Here is a 16,202-nt window from a genome sequence, read left to right as displayed (position 1 = left end):
CGATGGTTTCTACTAGCGAATGCAGTGCCGTTAGCGATTTCCCTTTGGTGTAGTCATTGGTTGGTTGAGATCTGTCCCCCTACATCGTTCCTGATTTTTGTAGATTCAGCAGCTTTTCTAGTGTCTTGAGTAGAAAGGAGGTGAGGCTGATCGGTCTATAATCCTTGGGGCTCATATGGCTGCATTGGAAGGAAGACAATTCTCGAGGTCCTCCATTGAATAGGGATATAGCCTGTACTCAGGCACGTCTGGATTCTGCCGTTGTAGCAGCTTCAGCGCACGGTCCACTTGGATTGCGACGGGAAAAGGTACCTTTGCTTTGGATATAGACGGGACTATCTCCCTGTCCACCACCTCCAGCTTGGACCCATCCCACATCGCTTCAAATTGGCAGACCGTGTGCGTCAGCCACCTCAGCGTGACCTCACCTGGTCATCCATACATTTGAGTGTTTTGACCCCGTTAAGCAACCCAGCACCATCGAACATGGGCATGGAGGCTGATGGGTCCTCTTCCATTCGTGTGAACTGCGCATCCACGAGCCGCGCATGCACAATGCCACGATCAGATATCGTTCGGTCACCTAATTGACCTTCGCCTTGGGTTCAGGCTTCTTTGCCGTATTGGGTGGATGGACTGCCACCTTGGGATCGCGTTTCCGTTTGCTCATCGGAGTATCCTTGATGGCACTCTCGGCTGAAAGTTGCCTTTTGATGGCAAGCATCTCCTAAACTTTGTTGGCGAATCCGCCGTTCGATACCTTCTTCTGGGGCATGCGCGTAGTGCAGACGTCCTTCCTTTGTTCGGCCCAGGCTAGCTTGGCTTTCTCCTCATGGCATTTCCTTGGAGCCGGCTCTGGATTGTAAGCGCCGCCTTGTACTGAGCCTTAGCCTTCATCTCTTTAGAACGCTTCGGCCCTTCCCTACGCAGGGAGCTGGTATCTGGTTCAGGCGAGCAGAGAAGGCTTTCTTCCCCCGTTCTACGCTGATCACGCTCTCCAGGTCTGAGTCTGTCTTGACAACGGCACCCGTGCGGCCCAGCTTGAGGTGAGGCATTTTGGTGGCAGTAGCTTTAAAACTAATATGACCTGCCATATATCAGAATTGTGACCGCTGGCGACACGCAGAGAGGATTTTTCCTCCCCGTGCCCGCCGGTGGTAGCTGTCACGCTTTCCACCGACGTTTGAACTGACATACCTCTCCCTGCTTGATCCTTTCCGCGCTTCATTGTGTCCCGAAGGTCCATAAAGCTCATATTTATCGGGGGAACCACACCCTAGCGTTTTATGCCTACCCGCCAGGGCCCTCCAGCATTGGCTCTGGTTCAGTTCCCCCGATTTTTTATCGGAAAGACCTGGACCTTTGCCTTAGCTAAACACTACATTACCTCGGACAGAGCAAGCGGCGATGTATTACCCGTTGTCCGTGATAATGCAGTGCCCATTGCGCAGCCGACACCCTCGGGGAGGGTTACAATTACAATTACAATTACTCTGAGATCTAGGCGCTCAACGAGACGGACAGACAGACAGACAGACATTGCTATATCGACTCGGCTATTGATGCTGATCAAGAATATATATACTTTTATGGGGTCGGAAACGTTTCCTTCTCTGCTTTACACACATCCACTTTTACCACAAATCTAATATACCCCTTAACTCTTTTTTTTAGTACGGGTATAAAAACTAGGGGGTGTCCCGTTTGAATTTCGAAAAAAATATTTTTTGGCCCAGCCTAATGTACATACATACATACGTACATTTACTTATGTACATATGTACATATCCATATCAATGTAGATCGTACATACATGCAGCTGTTTAAATCAGCCGTTATATTTAAGGGAAGGGGAGGGGGACCAGCGAATACAGGTTGTCGTCTAAATATCCCTTTAAAAATAATGAGAATTGGCCGTTAAGCCTAGTACTCAGATCGAAAAAAACACCTAGCGAACAGAATCAGGGTTGATATTCGTATGAAACCGATAAGAAATGTTTTACGGCAAAAACTGTTTTCTAGGCTCTGCACAGTGGTCGATTCTGCCAATCTGGCAGGCAATAATTGATAACTCAAAAAATAAATGAGTACAATATTTAAAAATATTTTTGTATTTTGGAATATAAATCCGCGGAGTATTTAAATACATTTTTAATTTTTTTTTTTACCTTAAAAACTTTTAAAAATAAATTAAAAAACAAAATAATTTTTGTATTTCAAAATATTATAAAATGTTTTCATAATCACTTTATATTAATACAAAAAAGGTATAGGTCAAAATTAAAATTTTTGGTCTGTTATTTGAAGTATTTTAAATTTCTGCTGTACACTTCACTCAGAGGCAAAATTACTTAATTTTTTTTATTCGCTAACAACACTGGTCAACACGATTTTTCCTCAAGGAACCAAACCAACTTTTTATTAAAGATTTGGGGCTTAGAAATGGTTTGATGATATTTTTTTTTTCTATGGCAGAACTTTTTTTTGAATTCGAGTTGAGCTCGCAACCTTCCAAAAGGTATTTTTTGTTCATTTTTTCCATTTTTTAGGTTTGGTTAACGAATTTTAGCTCCAAAGTCTCTCCATAGATTTTAATGAGCGATACCTTGAACGACGCCAAATTAATGCACCTATACACAAAAAAATAGAGGACACAGGATATACTTTTTTTTCGACTTTTCCTGAGTTTTTAAAGTCAAAATTTCGTAAAAAATACCGCACAAAAATCATCATTTTTGCATTTCAATGCTTTATATTTCCCAGCTGTAATCACAAAGTGTTTGGGCTTTACTTCAAGCTGTTTTAATTATCTTTTCAAAATAGCAAAGTTCCTTACAACCAGACGTAAGATACTAGAGCTATGTGAAAAAAACAAGCGCTACCTCTGAAAAAAGCTTAAAAAAAAATACCAGACTTCAAAAATTCTTCAAAAAAAAGTTCTGCCATAGCAAAAAAAAACCATAATTCTTTAAAAAAAATTTTAAATCCCCATATCTATCAGAAAAAGTCGGTTTGGATCCTTGAGGAAAAAAAAAGTTCGATTTTGTCGAGTAGTGTTATCAATTAATTGAGTGAAAACATGGATCCAACTCGGTTTAGCTTTTTTTTCTTACTCAGTTTCCTTACGAAACATCGCGAAAAGCGTGCATTTTGACACTGCCATTTTCCCTATAAAATTAAATAAATTAACGTGTTGCACGTAGTTGCAATTTGTTTCAACACAGAAGATTAAAAAAAGACTGGTTTCATAAAGAGAAAAAGATTGAAGGCGAATGGGGGCGGATGTCAATAGGTCTATTCCATGCAAGTGTCGGGTATGTTATTAAAAGCACACTAAAGGAAATGTTAAGTTCTACAACGATTTACCATTAATACATGTAAGCACAGGACCAACACATATTTTTTTTGTTGAATACTTACCAACTATGATAAAAATGGATGGTAATTTTAATACAAATCGCAAAACATAAAGATTTATTTTGCTTTACCAAAAGCCATAAAAAGGCGGAAAAATGTACTTAGGGATAGACAGAAAAGTTTTCTGCGATCCAACCGCGTGCAGGTACTGGACTATCGATAGGAAAAATATATAAATATCGCAATAAATATCAGTGGGATGTTTACTTTCCAAAAAGTAAAAAAAAATTAACAAGATTCGACATTTTAATTTTTCATTTATTGCCTGCCGGATTGGTAGAATCGACCACTGTGCTCTGTACGGAAGGCAGTACTCAGATCAAAAAACAAAAAAGGTCGGTATGTACTGGAAACGTATCAGAAGTATTTTCTTGTTTTTTTGGTATGTTTCGACCCACCTCGAAAATGATATCAATTTGATATCTTTTGCCAGCAAACACGAAGCAAACATTGCAATAAGAGAACAAAAAACCAAATGAAATATTTTAATAATGAAGACAAATAGAATCTAATTAATGCAGCATTATATAAAGGACAATTATATGGATATTATAATATAATATTTGTATTAATTTTCATAAATATAAAACAAATATTGCTTTCAAAATAGTTTGTCTTCACGGTGGCCGACCACCGGGTGGCGTCGCCATCTGCTGCTGCTGATAGTCAGACACATTACCTTGCCAATAAAATATTGGGGAGCCCAGGATATGCCTGGGGAAGAGCGGCCCCAGCCGAAGAAGTGAATTTTGTTAACTTTAAACAAAACCAAGCAGCGGTCTGAGCAGTGTAACCGTTCGGAATGCAGGGCACACCTCTAAACCACTGGTCGCTCGAAAAATATATGACATCTGTTTGCTAGCAAAAGTTTTTCGATCTGAGTACTAGGCTTTAAAACAAACGCGAAATCTAAAACACCAGCGGCTGGCTCTGTCTCTATCTCTCTCTTTCCCCTTTCACAATCAGAGCCGGTCTTAGCGTCTGGGCGCAAAATTTTAGGGGGCGCCAAAAGGGAAATTTATTGAAAATGTATATTAGTATAGCTCGATGGAGTGCGAAATATTTCGGTTATATTTGGCAACATGAGCGTCATAACACGTAACGCCGGCCCTGTCCACAATTCCACAAGTGAGATGCGCGATGCGCTACCTGCTTGCTTTTTCATGTCTTTTGCATGATCTTCCCCTTCCTCCCGCATTAACCAACATTTCAATATGACCCTTTTTCCAACAGCGCGACCAACGAGAGGGAAAGAGAGAGATAGGGCATCGTCTCCTTCCACCCAAGCAATTGGTAAACAATTTGTTGGCAATTTCATAAATTTACATTCATATTCACATATGACTACACGTACATGTATATTTACATATTTATGTTAGTAATAAAATATATTAATATTAAATATATATTTAAGATATTTCCGATCTTTCATTTAGCCTCTACATGCGCTGTTAAAATCAGACGTTTATTTATGTAGGGGAGGGGTGACACGCAAATGTTTTGACTCTTAAAGTTCCTGTGAAAGGAATGAGAAAAAAAACCGCGGAAATGTCTTTGAGTCTTTCTCTCTATCTCTCTGTTTCCACTTGAGAGTTCTCTGCCCACTCAGGCAGGTGCTCTCTCAATTGAGAATATGAGCGGCTGTCTATTTACACACATGCATGCACATACATACAGCGAATAGAGATAGCAAAGAGAAATAGTAAATTAAATCATTTACCACCCCACGCCATGGGAATGCAATTAGAAGTATAAAAATATTCTAGTTAAAACATTTGCATAAAAATGGCTCAGACAGATTGGTTTGCGGTACATATGTAAATACATACATACATATGCATTGAATTGTCCGTTACGCATGCATGTTTTGACTCGGTTTTTTTCTTCCTTTTGCGCTCTACTTTTTTACTTGCTCTTGAGTAAAAAAACCGCGGAATCTCAGTAAGCAATTGTATTGGTTTGACCAGTCAATATCGAGCCACCGTGAGCGATAGAGCCTTTCCGATTGCCGATTGCGATAAAGTGAGTTAATTAATCATATTTAAACTAGTTCAGCTCTTAGATTATTAGCTAAAAGTAGTGCTTGCTACTGAGTGATATAGGGACTTAGTTTCTCTGCGCCGATCGTGAGTTAGAAGCTATTAGTAGTAGCTAACTCCGTCGGTGCAATCGCGCGCGCTTTTCGGTGCCGCTGCTGCCTTCCCGGATATTGTGCGTGGGTCCACACGGGTACGGAACCAACCTTTAGGAAATATAGAAAGACGAGTAGGCGAGGAGACTCCGAGACAGGGCCAAGTGGCCGACACTCTGCGTCGGGCCAGACGGAGACGTCGCCAAAGGTATTGGCTTATAGAGCAGGGACAAAATACAGCCGACCATACTGTTAGACGAACAGACGCACAAATTAGACGTCAGGAGCAAGCGGCCGATACTGTGCGTCGGTCCACACGAAGAAAGGACTCGGACTATAGGTCTACAGAGCAGGGACAAAATACAGCACAACGCATACAAAGACGAACAGACGCACAGATTAGACGTGAGGAGCAAGCTGCCGATACTGTGCGTCGGTCCACACGAAGACAGGACTCGGACTATAGGACAAGAGAGCAGGGACAAGATACAGCACAACGCATACAAAGACGAACAGACGCACAGATTAGACGTGAGGAGCAAGCGGCCGATACTGTGCATCGGTCCAGACGTAGACAGGACGTGGTCTATAGGACCAGAGAACAGCAAGAAAATACAGAGAGGCGACAGCGCATACGTAGAAATAATGAACGGAGACGACTGTTAGAAAGAGAGCAGGAGAGAGTTTGCAGGGCCCAAGAAAGGAGTTTAATAGATCGTAGGCATATCTTGCGAAAGCGAGACACTCTGGCACGTCAAACTGCTCATGCCGGTCCGCAATGGACGCTGCCAGAAGTGCTAGTCAGAGAGCTAGCCAATATAGGAGCAATAGCAGTAATAGGCTTGAGCAAAACTTGAGAAACGCCTCCCGAATTCAGCAGGAAAGAGCAAATATCTCCCAGGATAGGGCTCAGATAGGACCCAGAATCAGGCTTACTGGCCTAGAAGCTCTAAAAGTAGTCTATAATAGGAATGTAAAGCTGGGTCCTGATCAGTTTTGCCTTTCTTGTAAAGGCCCCTGGTTCCCCAAACAAATTTGTAAAATTTCTCGCGAGGTTTTACAAAATTCTAGCCTTCTAGAATTCCCTTCTGACTGCCAAAAATTAAAGTTCTGCAGAACATGCCACAGCAAAATAAGGAAAGGCAACAGGCCTAAACTTTTCTTCCAAAATGGATTAGATTTCCCCATACTGCCCGACTGCTTAAAAGGGGCTTACTAAATTAGAGAAACGACTGATTTCTCCTCGACTTCCATTTATGATAAATTTGAGTCTATTAGACGGATCGCGAGGCCAAAATGCCATTATAGGAGCAGTAGTAAACATCCCTATTTCGATAGACGAAGCCGTCGAAAAACTTCCACGTGCTTTCCATGAAGCCCAGGTTGTTCAGCTCCACCTGAAACGTAGACTGGCAATTGGTGCTGATTTCATGGCTGAAACCATTAGACCTTTAAAAGTTTTTGAGGCTCTCAGCTATTTAGTTACCACAGATCTATAAAAAAAGCATGATGTTAAAGTTAACGGGGAATGGATGTCTAAATTTAGATCCGATACAGTTCAATTTGTAGCATCTCAGGCAGACGCTGCCGTATTAGAAGTGATGCAGAATAGAGATAGGAATGTAGACGCAGAGCCAGCACATCCTGACGAGGATTTGGAAGCTGATCAGCTCAACCCTGGAGGTCAGGGAACTCTGCTTGAAAATAACATCGCATTTAATGATACACCTGTTAGAATAGCACCAGACGAAGGCCAAAGACCTCTCGACATGATACTAGACATTGACTCGGAAGAGTTATCCTTTCCCACCATTTACGCAGGCGTCAAGAGACCATGTTCAGAAACTTATACAACCATAGTTAGATCAGAGCTTCGAAATGTAGATAGGAGAGGTTGTAGAACTGATAAACTGTTTTTCAATTATAAGAAATTAGAACTCATTAAGATTCGCAATAACATTTCAATCTGCTTACGTAAGCGGAGCATTTCCAGTGCAGTAACGGCAACCAACGCTCTTAATGCGAATTTCATAGGGGGACTTATTAATCACGATGAGGAATATAGAGTTCTTCGAGATATTCGCTCGTCTCCAGCTCACTGGGAGGATGAAAAGAAGAAGGTTATGGCCATGATTCGTCGGTTTGGCCTGCCGACTTTTTTCATCACTCTGTCTGCTGCTGAAACGCGGTGGCCAGAGTTGCTTGTTTTACTCAAAAAAACGTAGATAGAATGAAGAAAAAGCCATTGATTTAGTTTGCGACGAAAATGCGCGTCTTATTAGGGCAGATCCAGTTACTTGTGCTAGGTATTTCGATTATAGGTATCGCGAGGTTTTAAAAGTTACGAGGAGTCCAGAGGGCATTTTCGGAGAAAACTTCGTCATCAAATTCTATAACGTGTTGAATTTCAACAGATAGGTTCCGGCATAGAGTCCACTGCCGGAGGAAACTCCAAACTAGAGATGGGCATGGACTGCAATTTTCCGACACGACCCAACACGACACGAGAATTAAAATTTTCAACACGCACGGCTAAAAAATTTCCGAACACGGTCCAACACGAAATATTATACTTTTTTTAATACCTTTATTAACATCGATTTTAATTACATATACGTTTTTATTAACATATTCTTGTATAAAAATAACAATTTATCAAGGTTAGAGCTTAATAAGCGTGTACGGAGTTCATTTATTATTTGTCCCGAGGTAGAAAACACCTTCTCGTACATTTGTATCCGGCAATAAAACTTAATTTTTTTAACTTACTTTAGTTCTGTTTTTATTATTATTAATTCTTTAATTTGTTTAAGGTTTTTTAATTTTATTCGTACTATTTTGTTTTGTTTTTTTTACGTATTGTTAGGTTATTTTATTTTGAGCAAAGGATTGGATCACGTTTTTAAATTTTTTGGGGAATATGGAGCTTAAAATGCTGTCAAAAGCAGCTCAAGTCAACTCGTAGGTCCCCAAGATTATGTTTTAGCTAGAGTGACCGCATTGCTTCCCGATAGCCTCCCCGTGGTGTTCCCTGGGTACCAATTTAATATTTAAAAATTTATTAGTTATATTTAAAATTCGAGCGGCGCTTACGTATAAAATATATAGTATACGTTAAATACATGAATTATAAGCTCATATATATACTAACTGAGTACGGGTATATGTAGAGTCGCTTCCCCAGAAGCGCCTCACACGTTCCTTTCGTTTTTTTTTTTTTGTATGAGACTGCTCTATTCACATTACATCAGGAACTCTCATAAGATTGAGATCGGGTGACCGATCCGGACATTCCCTTGAATTTACTTTATTGGCTACGAACTATTCTTTGGCAACCTTTCTGGTGTCTTTTGGATAGTTGTCCTCCCGGGACGTCCAAATAAGCGGCATGTCCTCCAAGTCATAGCATCATTTCCGTCAATATCTGTACGTATAAATGACGATCCAATATGATTTTAATACATATATGTACTGGTGAAATTCCGTAGAAGGAAAAACTCACCCAACCCATTTTGTAGGGAGCCGTAGACTTTACAGTTTTTCAAGAATGTGTTTGGGTAAAACGAGGCCGTCTTAGATACTACCTTATGCATCTGAGGATATGCAAAATATTTGGAGGTCCCAGGAGAACAACGATCCGAAAGACATCCGCAAAGTTGTCATATAGTGGTTCGAACATCGAACAATAGAGTATATTCATATGAATGGGTGGATCGATCATCCGATCTCAATTAAATAGAGAATTGATGGTGTTCTGTGAAAGGAGAAGTCTCATAAATAACACAATCACCGTTGAGACGTTTTACAAACGTCCAGGAGGACGGTAACTATAAATAGGTACAAAAATGTAGTAAGCTCCATGCCAAAGCGTCTTGCAGTTGTTAGCGAAAACATAGGCTACTAGATAAATCTTAAAATTAACTTAAAATATATGTACATGTATTATATTGGATATAAAGGACACTATTAGAAAAAGTTGTTAGACCGTAGTCTCTTATGAAAAGTTTCACTACTATTCAGGGGTGCCACAGAAATAGTTACCGCTTGAATTTTTCATCAATTTCATTCAGTTGTGCCCCACACCGATATTTACGCTGATTCGAAATCGAGCACTATTGATACAGAGCTTTAATTAAATACACACATAAAATACACTTACAAAATTCGAATCTTCAATTGGTGATTAACACTCATCCAAATAATTGAACATTATACATGTAAAGTTAGTAAAATAAGCATTTTAGTAAATTTTTAATCCGCTGCCCGAATTTTCATTTTACGATTCCGCGTGCAATCAGCGGTCGTTCGAGGGTGCCACCTAAGCCTTTTTTTAGCCGAATTAGGAGTTAGGTATTTAATATTAATTATATTGAAAGCATTCTTTTTTTTTTTTAATTAAGCATTTAAAATAAAGCTTCTAGTAGTAAAACTTCCTTCACCTCAAGTGTCGCGTACTTTGTGTGCAAATTGCGAAAACATTTTCCATCAGTTGTAGTTATACCAGGTGTCATCGCTTTAAAATGTCAAACAAAATTAACAAAACACTTCTACACGTTACTGCCATTGCATATATGTTAAAATACCCCTGTTTGGCTAGGTGCAGGCCCATGGCAGCACAAAGAGAAGCATATCGATAATTGTAACGAAAACTGTTAATTTTAATTAAAACGAGAAGGAACGCTACAATTGTATCGTCTTATTGGGAGACGGGTCCGATGCGCATCTGAGAAGCCTGCGCTGCAAGGTATCTTTCTAATATGAATAGTAAACCGTCTTAACGTTGATTGTGTTGTTTATGAGACTTCTCCTTTCACATAACACCATCAATTCTCTATTTAATTGAGATAGGGTGATCGATCCACCCATTCATATGAATATACTCTATTGGAACGACCCACTATATGAAAACTTTGCGGATGTCTTTCGGAACGTTGTCCTCCTGGGACGTCCAAATATTTTGCATATCCTCAAATGCATAAGGTAGTATCTAAGACGGCCTCGTTTTACCCAAACACATTCTTGAAAAACTGTAAAATCTGCGGCTCCCTAAACAATGGGTTGGGTGAGTTTTTCTTTCTACGGAATTTGACCAGTACATATTTGTATTAAAATCATATTGGATCGTCATTTATACGTACAGATATTGACGGAAATGATGCTTTGACTTGGAGGACATGCCGCTTATTTGGACTTCCCGGGAGGACAACTATCCAAAAGACACCAGAAAGGTTGCCAAAGAATAGTTCATAGCCAATAAAGTAAATTCAAGGGGATGTCCGGGTCGGTCACCCGATCTCAATCTTATGAGAGTTCTTGATGTAATGTGAATAGAGCAGTCTCATACAAAAAAAAAAAATACTCAACTTTATACTCAACATGGATGTGTCTTAATGGATGTACAAAACACTCTCAGAAAATATTGTTAGACCGTAGTCTTATGAAAAGTTTCACTACTGTTTTTTGACCGACCCATTCTTAAAGTGTAGCTCCGTAGCTCTCCGATTTCTAACAGTGCCATGACATTAGACTTTGCTTACTGACTAGCTGGCAAAATTGAGAAAGCCCTATGGGAAATGCCTGCAGTCAGAGCGAGAGAACTATATGCGTCCAGCTGGGATCTGGGAGCAGCGCTGCGGCAGACTTAATCGATTTTTTTTACTTTGCGAATACAATTTTTCTGGCTTGGTGGCTGTGTTTTGCTGATAAAATATCATTTTGTATCAAGTAGTGCCTCAGTTATGAAATTTTTACTCACAATTTCTCTCCGCGGATTCCCATTCCGCGCGCGATTTCTGTGGCACTCCTGATTATTTTGACTAGCCCGTTTGTTTTTGGAGTATTTTTCTGAAAATGTTGATGATTTATGATAAGTTGTTTATCATAATGAGGGCGGATCAATAAGTCCGTGACCTTTTAAATTTCTCGCCTCTTAATTGATCTAGCAATATTTTTTCTGTCAAAAGGCATCTTTAAACTGATTCATGTCAAAATTCTTCTTCAAATTCTGCTTCTTCTGCGCCATTTTAATTGTGGTTTACACTGTAAACTTTACAGCCATTGATACGAGGGGCGCTCGTAAATAAGTTTCTGTCCTAGGTCACTTCTAGCTTGATTAGGACCCAATGGTCATTTGTATTAAAAATTTTGGTATTCTCTGAGATAAATATAATATATGAAAATATAACATTTTTCTTGTACGGCCACGTTTGATATCGATTAACGATAAACAAAAAAATTATCTCATGCATCTCAAAAATTTACACATGAAAATTTGTGTCATGATTTTCTACCATATATTTTAAGGGGATTAAGGCGATTAAGGCGAATTCAAACGTGGACGTCCTTCGTTGCAGGACGAATTTCGTGAAGGCTGCTAAAAATTGATGCTGTGCGCGAAATGATTGAGCAAGATCGTCAATGTCACATACCGTGAGATTGAGGTATCCTTAGGCATTAGTACGACGACCATTAATAAAATGTTCGATGATCACCTCGTAGTAAAAAATGTGTGCTAGCGTGAGAACTCAAAAAATTGGGAAAAATTAAAATTAAAAAAAAAAAAAAATAGGATCGTGGTGCTTCAAAAGCTGTGTATAACAAATATGCAGGTGACGAATCCTGATTCTTAATCCTTAATCGAAAAAAATTTCAAAGCGAATGATGTTGATTAAGGGCTGCTTTAGAGATACTTTCTCTGAGAGCCAAGAGTGCTGCAAAAATATGTATAAAAAATTTTAAAATAGGGTTTCATATTCTTGGAGAGTATTGTTAAAAGCAATAAACAAAATTGAAATAATTCTCAATATGGAGTTATCCGCTCGTAGATTGAAATTGCAAGATGTTCTGGAAGCCATAGGGAACCATACAGCTAAGTGGTTTAAAAATTTTAAATTATCATTTGAGTTTGAAAGGTGGTCTGCGAGATGGCTTCCTCAGTTTGCTCACAATAGACCACAAACGCACTCGTGTGACAACTTGGAAAGAGTGTTTAGCGTTGTTTACCCATAATAAGAAAAAATTTTTTTTTTCTATGGAGAAACTTTGGAGCTAAAATTCGTTAACCAAACCTAAAAAATGAAAAAAATGAACAAAAAATACCTTTTTGATGGTTGCGGGCCCAACTGCCCCAACTGCCCATTGGGAATTGGGATCGCGATCAGGTACCAAATGTACAACCCTTTTTCGTTTGCTTTGTTCCCAATTGGCAGTTGGGCTTAACTTCTAGCTGTTTTAATTATCTTTTCAAAATAGCAAAGTTCTTTACAACCAGACGAATACCAGAGCTATGTGAAAAAAACAAGCGCTACCTCTGAAAAAAGCATAAAAAAAAAATACCAGACTTCAAAAATTCTTCAAAAAAAAGTTCTGCCATAGAAAAAAAACCATAATTCTTTAACAAATTTTAAATCCCCATATCTATCAGAAAAAGTTGGTTTGGATCCTTGAGGAAAAAAAAAGTTCGATTTTGTCGAGTAGTGTTACCTTTAGAAATGGTAAAACAGATGAAGGCAAATATTTTGCCAAAAAATGTAAAATGTTTTAAAATTCTACATAAATCATAAGCTAAAAGAATTTATATACTGACTGCGTACGGGTATAAAAGTAGAGTCGCGTCCCCAGAAGCGACTCACACGTTCCTTCTCGTTTTTGTTTAATCTTTTCACCCCTCCACATTCACAAAGTTAAAGATACAATAAAACGAAAAAAAAAAAAACATGAAAGATTGTTTCTACCAGATTGCCCGATAGCCAGATAGCCATAATGAACAAATTGTCTTCTGTTTTACGCATGCTAAAGATCTTAGTTGTGTTTTTTTGGTGAATCATTTAACTATTTAACGATTTTTTGAAAATCTGATACGCCGCAAAGTGGGGCCTCAGCGGCAAAAAGGTGGCAAAAGTCAATTATTTTTGTTAACGCTTTGGATAAATCCAATACACGAATCCTATAGAGAATTTTCCAAAGCTTTCAAAAATTAAAATTAACAAAAAAAAAACCTGAGGTAGCGTCACTGTTATCGATGTAGAAGCCAAAAAACTCAAAACTGCAAAAGAGGCTTTTAAACTTAGGTAAAACGAGAAGGAACGTTTTGTGTCGCTTCTGTGAACGCGACTCCACTTTTATACCCGTACTCAGTCAGTATATAAATATGTGAGCTGTGAGCTTAAGATACGTGCGTAACTTTAACATTTAAAATTTTACATTTAAAATTTTTTGGCTACATCTTTTGTTTAATTCTACAATGTATATTATACATATACCATTTAGATTTTACATATTCTCCGCTAGAGGGCGGAGCGCCTTACACCCTATGGTATATGTATATTCCTGATCTACAGCAATAGACGAGTCGATATAGCCATGTCTATTTCCATCCCAATGGTAGTCTAGATATCAGATACTATAAGAGCTAGACACCCTTCCGCCCACGAGATACGAGAAAACCGAAAACGCAGAATCGTAGAGAATTAAAAAATTATATTGTTTTGGCTACGCTACCCCCTTCCAAGCGCTTACTCATTTGCTCCCTCTCTCTCTCTCTCTGTTTCTCTCTCTCTCCCTCTGATACACTCTTCCCCGTGCAGTGTGCGCCTTCTGGCGGAGATGAGCGGGATACACCTTTGGTGTGAGAAGAGAGAGGGACAGATGTAGCGGAATATGTTAAAAAAATTTGGTAACCAATAAAATATTCTTTAATATTGTTTAAATAGGCGATTAGAGACAGAATTGACATTAGAACAAAACTAGCCGTCGTGGTTCCTCTCTTTTTCTCTATGTTTTCCCCATCTTTCATGACAAGTGTGAGCAAAATTGAGAGAGATAGCGGAGAGAGTTCTCTCTCTAAGTACCGGGTATGAGCGGCAAGGTCCGCGGCTTACAAACATCCCCCTCGTTTAACTTTGAGATTAGTAACAGTAAGTTAGTTAGATAGCAATTATTTTTTATAAGACTAGAGCGTGGGTACGGCACATATTCGGATTCCATTGGTATTTCTCATCATTTCTATCTTTAATCACAAGCGTTCTCCTTATTCTACCCACCGACATATATAGGAAGAAATGCACGAACAAATGTCGGGCTACAAACGGATGCGACGCGAACATCAGGCTCATCTTGTGAAGCTCGAGGAAAAGTGCAAGGTTGATATGGAAGCGCACAAGACGGCCCTTGACAAGGAATATGACACTCTATTGCATAGTTTCACCAGGGAACTCGAACGACTCGAGGTAAGTAAAGGTATTTTACCGTTCTGAGCGATAGTGATATCGAAAACGATTGCAGAATAGGCACCAGCAGGACGTGGAGCGTCGATCAAAACAGACTAGCGCAGCCGAGAAGAAACTACACAAAGAGATTACACTAAAGCAAGACGGCGATCGCAAGGTGTTCGACTTAAATCGCAAAAAGGAATACAAAGCGAACAAGGAGCGCTGGAAACGCGAGCTCTCTATGGACGACTCAACGCCGAAGCGTCAACGTGATCTTACCTTGCAGTCGCAGAAGGATAATCTAAAGCAACACGAGGCGCAAGAGGAGCAACGTATGCTACAGGCACAAAAGCAATATATTGACCTCGAGATGCGCAAATTCAAGCGAAAGCGTATGGTTGTGCATCACGAACATGATGATCAGCAGTTGCGAGACGTAAGTATGACACAAAAGTGACAGGGTAATATGTTAATAATTTCCTTATCTCTTCACTTACAGGAACTCAGCAAGAAGGAACATCAGCTAGAGCAAGCGCATGCCATGCTCTTAAAGCACCACGAAAAGACACAGGAACTGGAGTATCGCCAGCAAAAGAGCGTTCATCAGTTGCGAGAGGAGCAGGTAAGACATTTACAATGGCAAACTAAACATTCAATATACTAATATAAATCTTTATTTTCTTCCGTCATGGAGATAAACAAGCAACACGACACAGAGTTGCACAATCAAAAAGACTATATGGATCGCATTAAAAAGGAGCTGCTGCGCAAGCATGCGCTCGAGCTAAGACAACAGCCCAAAAGCCTGAAGGTATGCATAACTGCTTAATTTTTTTATACCCGTACTCAAAAAAGAGTTATTAGATTTATGGTAAAAGTGGATGTGTGTAACGCAGAGAAGGAAGCGTTTCCGACCCCATAAAGTATATATATTCTTGATCAGCATCAATAGCCTAGTCGATATAGCCATAACTGTCTGTCCGTATCTACCGGACTGCCGAATCTGAATCAGATCGGATCATAATTATAGCCAGAATGAAGAAATTAATTTTCAGTTGCTTCCCCTCCCCATCCCGCCAACGACAACGCAACTCATTTTCCTTCTCGCTCGCACACTCGCCGCGTTCAGTGCGCGAGCAACCCTAACGGAGGAGATGTAGAATATAAATGGTACATGTTCAATCTACATGTTAGATGTAAAATATTCATTGTATATGATATGTAGATAACATATGTAGCAAAAAAATGTAAAAAAAAATTTCAATTCTAAAAAATCATATGCTCAAAAATGTAAATACTGACTGAGTACGGGTATAAGTAGAGTCTTTAGAAGCGACTCACACGTTCCTTCTCGTTTTTTTTTTAGTATTACGGTATTTTTTTTATCGAATCTTCCCTATTAGAGACTGCCGACAAGTATGCAAATCTTAACCTAATAATATTTA

At 39.4% G+C, this 16,202-nt stretch overlaps 1 protein-coding gene across 3 annotated transcripts in view; it reads left to right on the top strand.

The window, feature by feature from the left end:
• The window catches only part of LOC111080910 (serine/threonine-protein kinase Tao), a 35,259-nt gene that overhangs the window by 16,280 nt on the left and 2,777 nt on the right, over positions 1-16,202 (top strand). For all 3 annotated transcript variants that reach the window (XM_022376763.2, XM_022376761.2, XM_022376762.2), the window contains exons 6-9: positions 14,602-14,775; positions 14,831-15,193; positions 15,257-15,379; positions 15,452-15,568. In XM_022376763.2, the coding sequence (XP_022232455.1) occupies positions 14,602-14,775; positions 14,831-15,193; positions 15,257-15,379; positions 15,452-15,568 (777 nt within the window). The remainder of the gene's footprint in view (positions 1-14,601; positions 14,776-14,830; positions 15,194-15,256; positions 15,380-15,451; positions 15,569-16,202) is intronic.

Source organism: Drosophila obscura, unplaced genomic scaffold (assembly GCF_018151105.1).
Source record: "Drosophila obscura isolate BZ-5 IFL unplaced genomic scaffold, ASM1815110v1 contig_188, whole genome shotgun sequence".
Taxonomy (NCBI): Eukaryota; Metazoa; Arthropoda; class Insecta; order Diptera; family Drosophilidae; genus Drosophila; species Drosophila obscura.
This window is presented reverse-complemented; position numbering and strand designations above follow the sequence as displayed.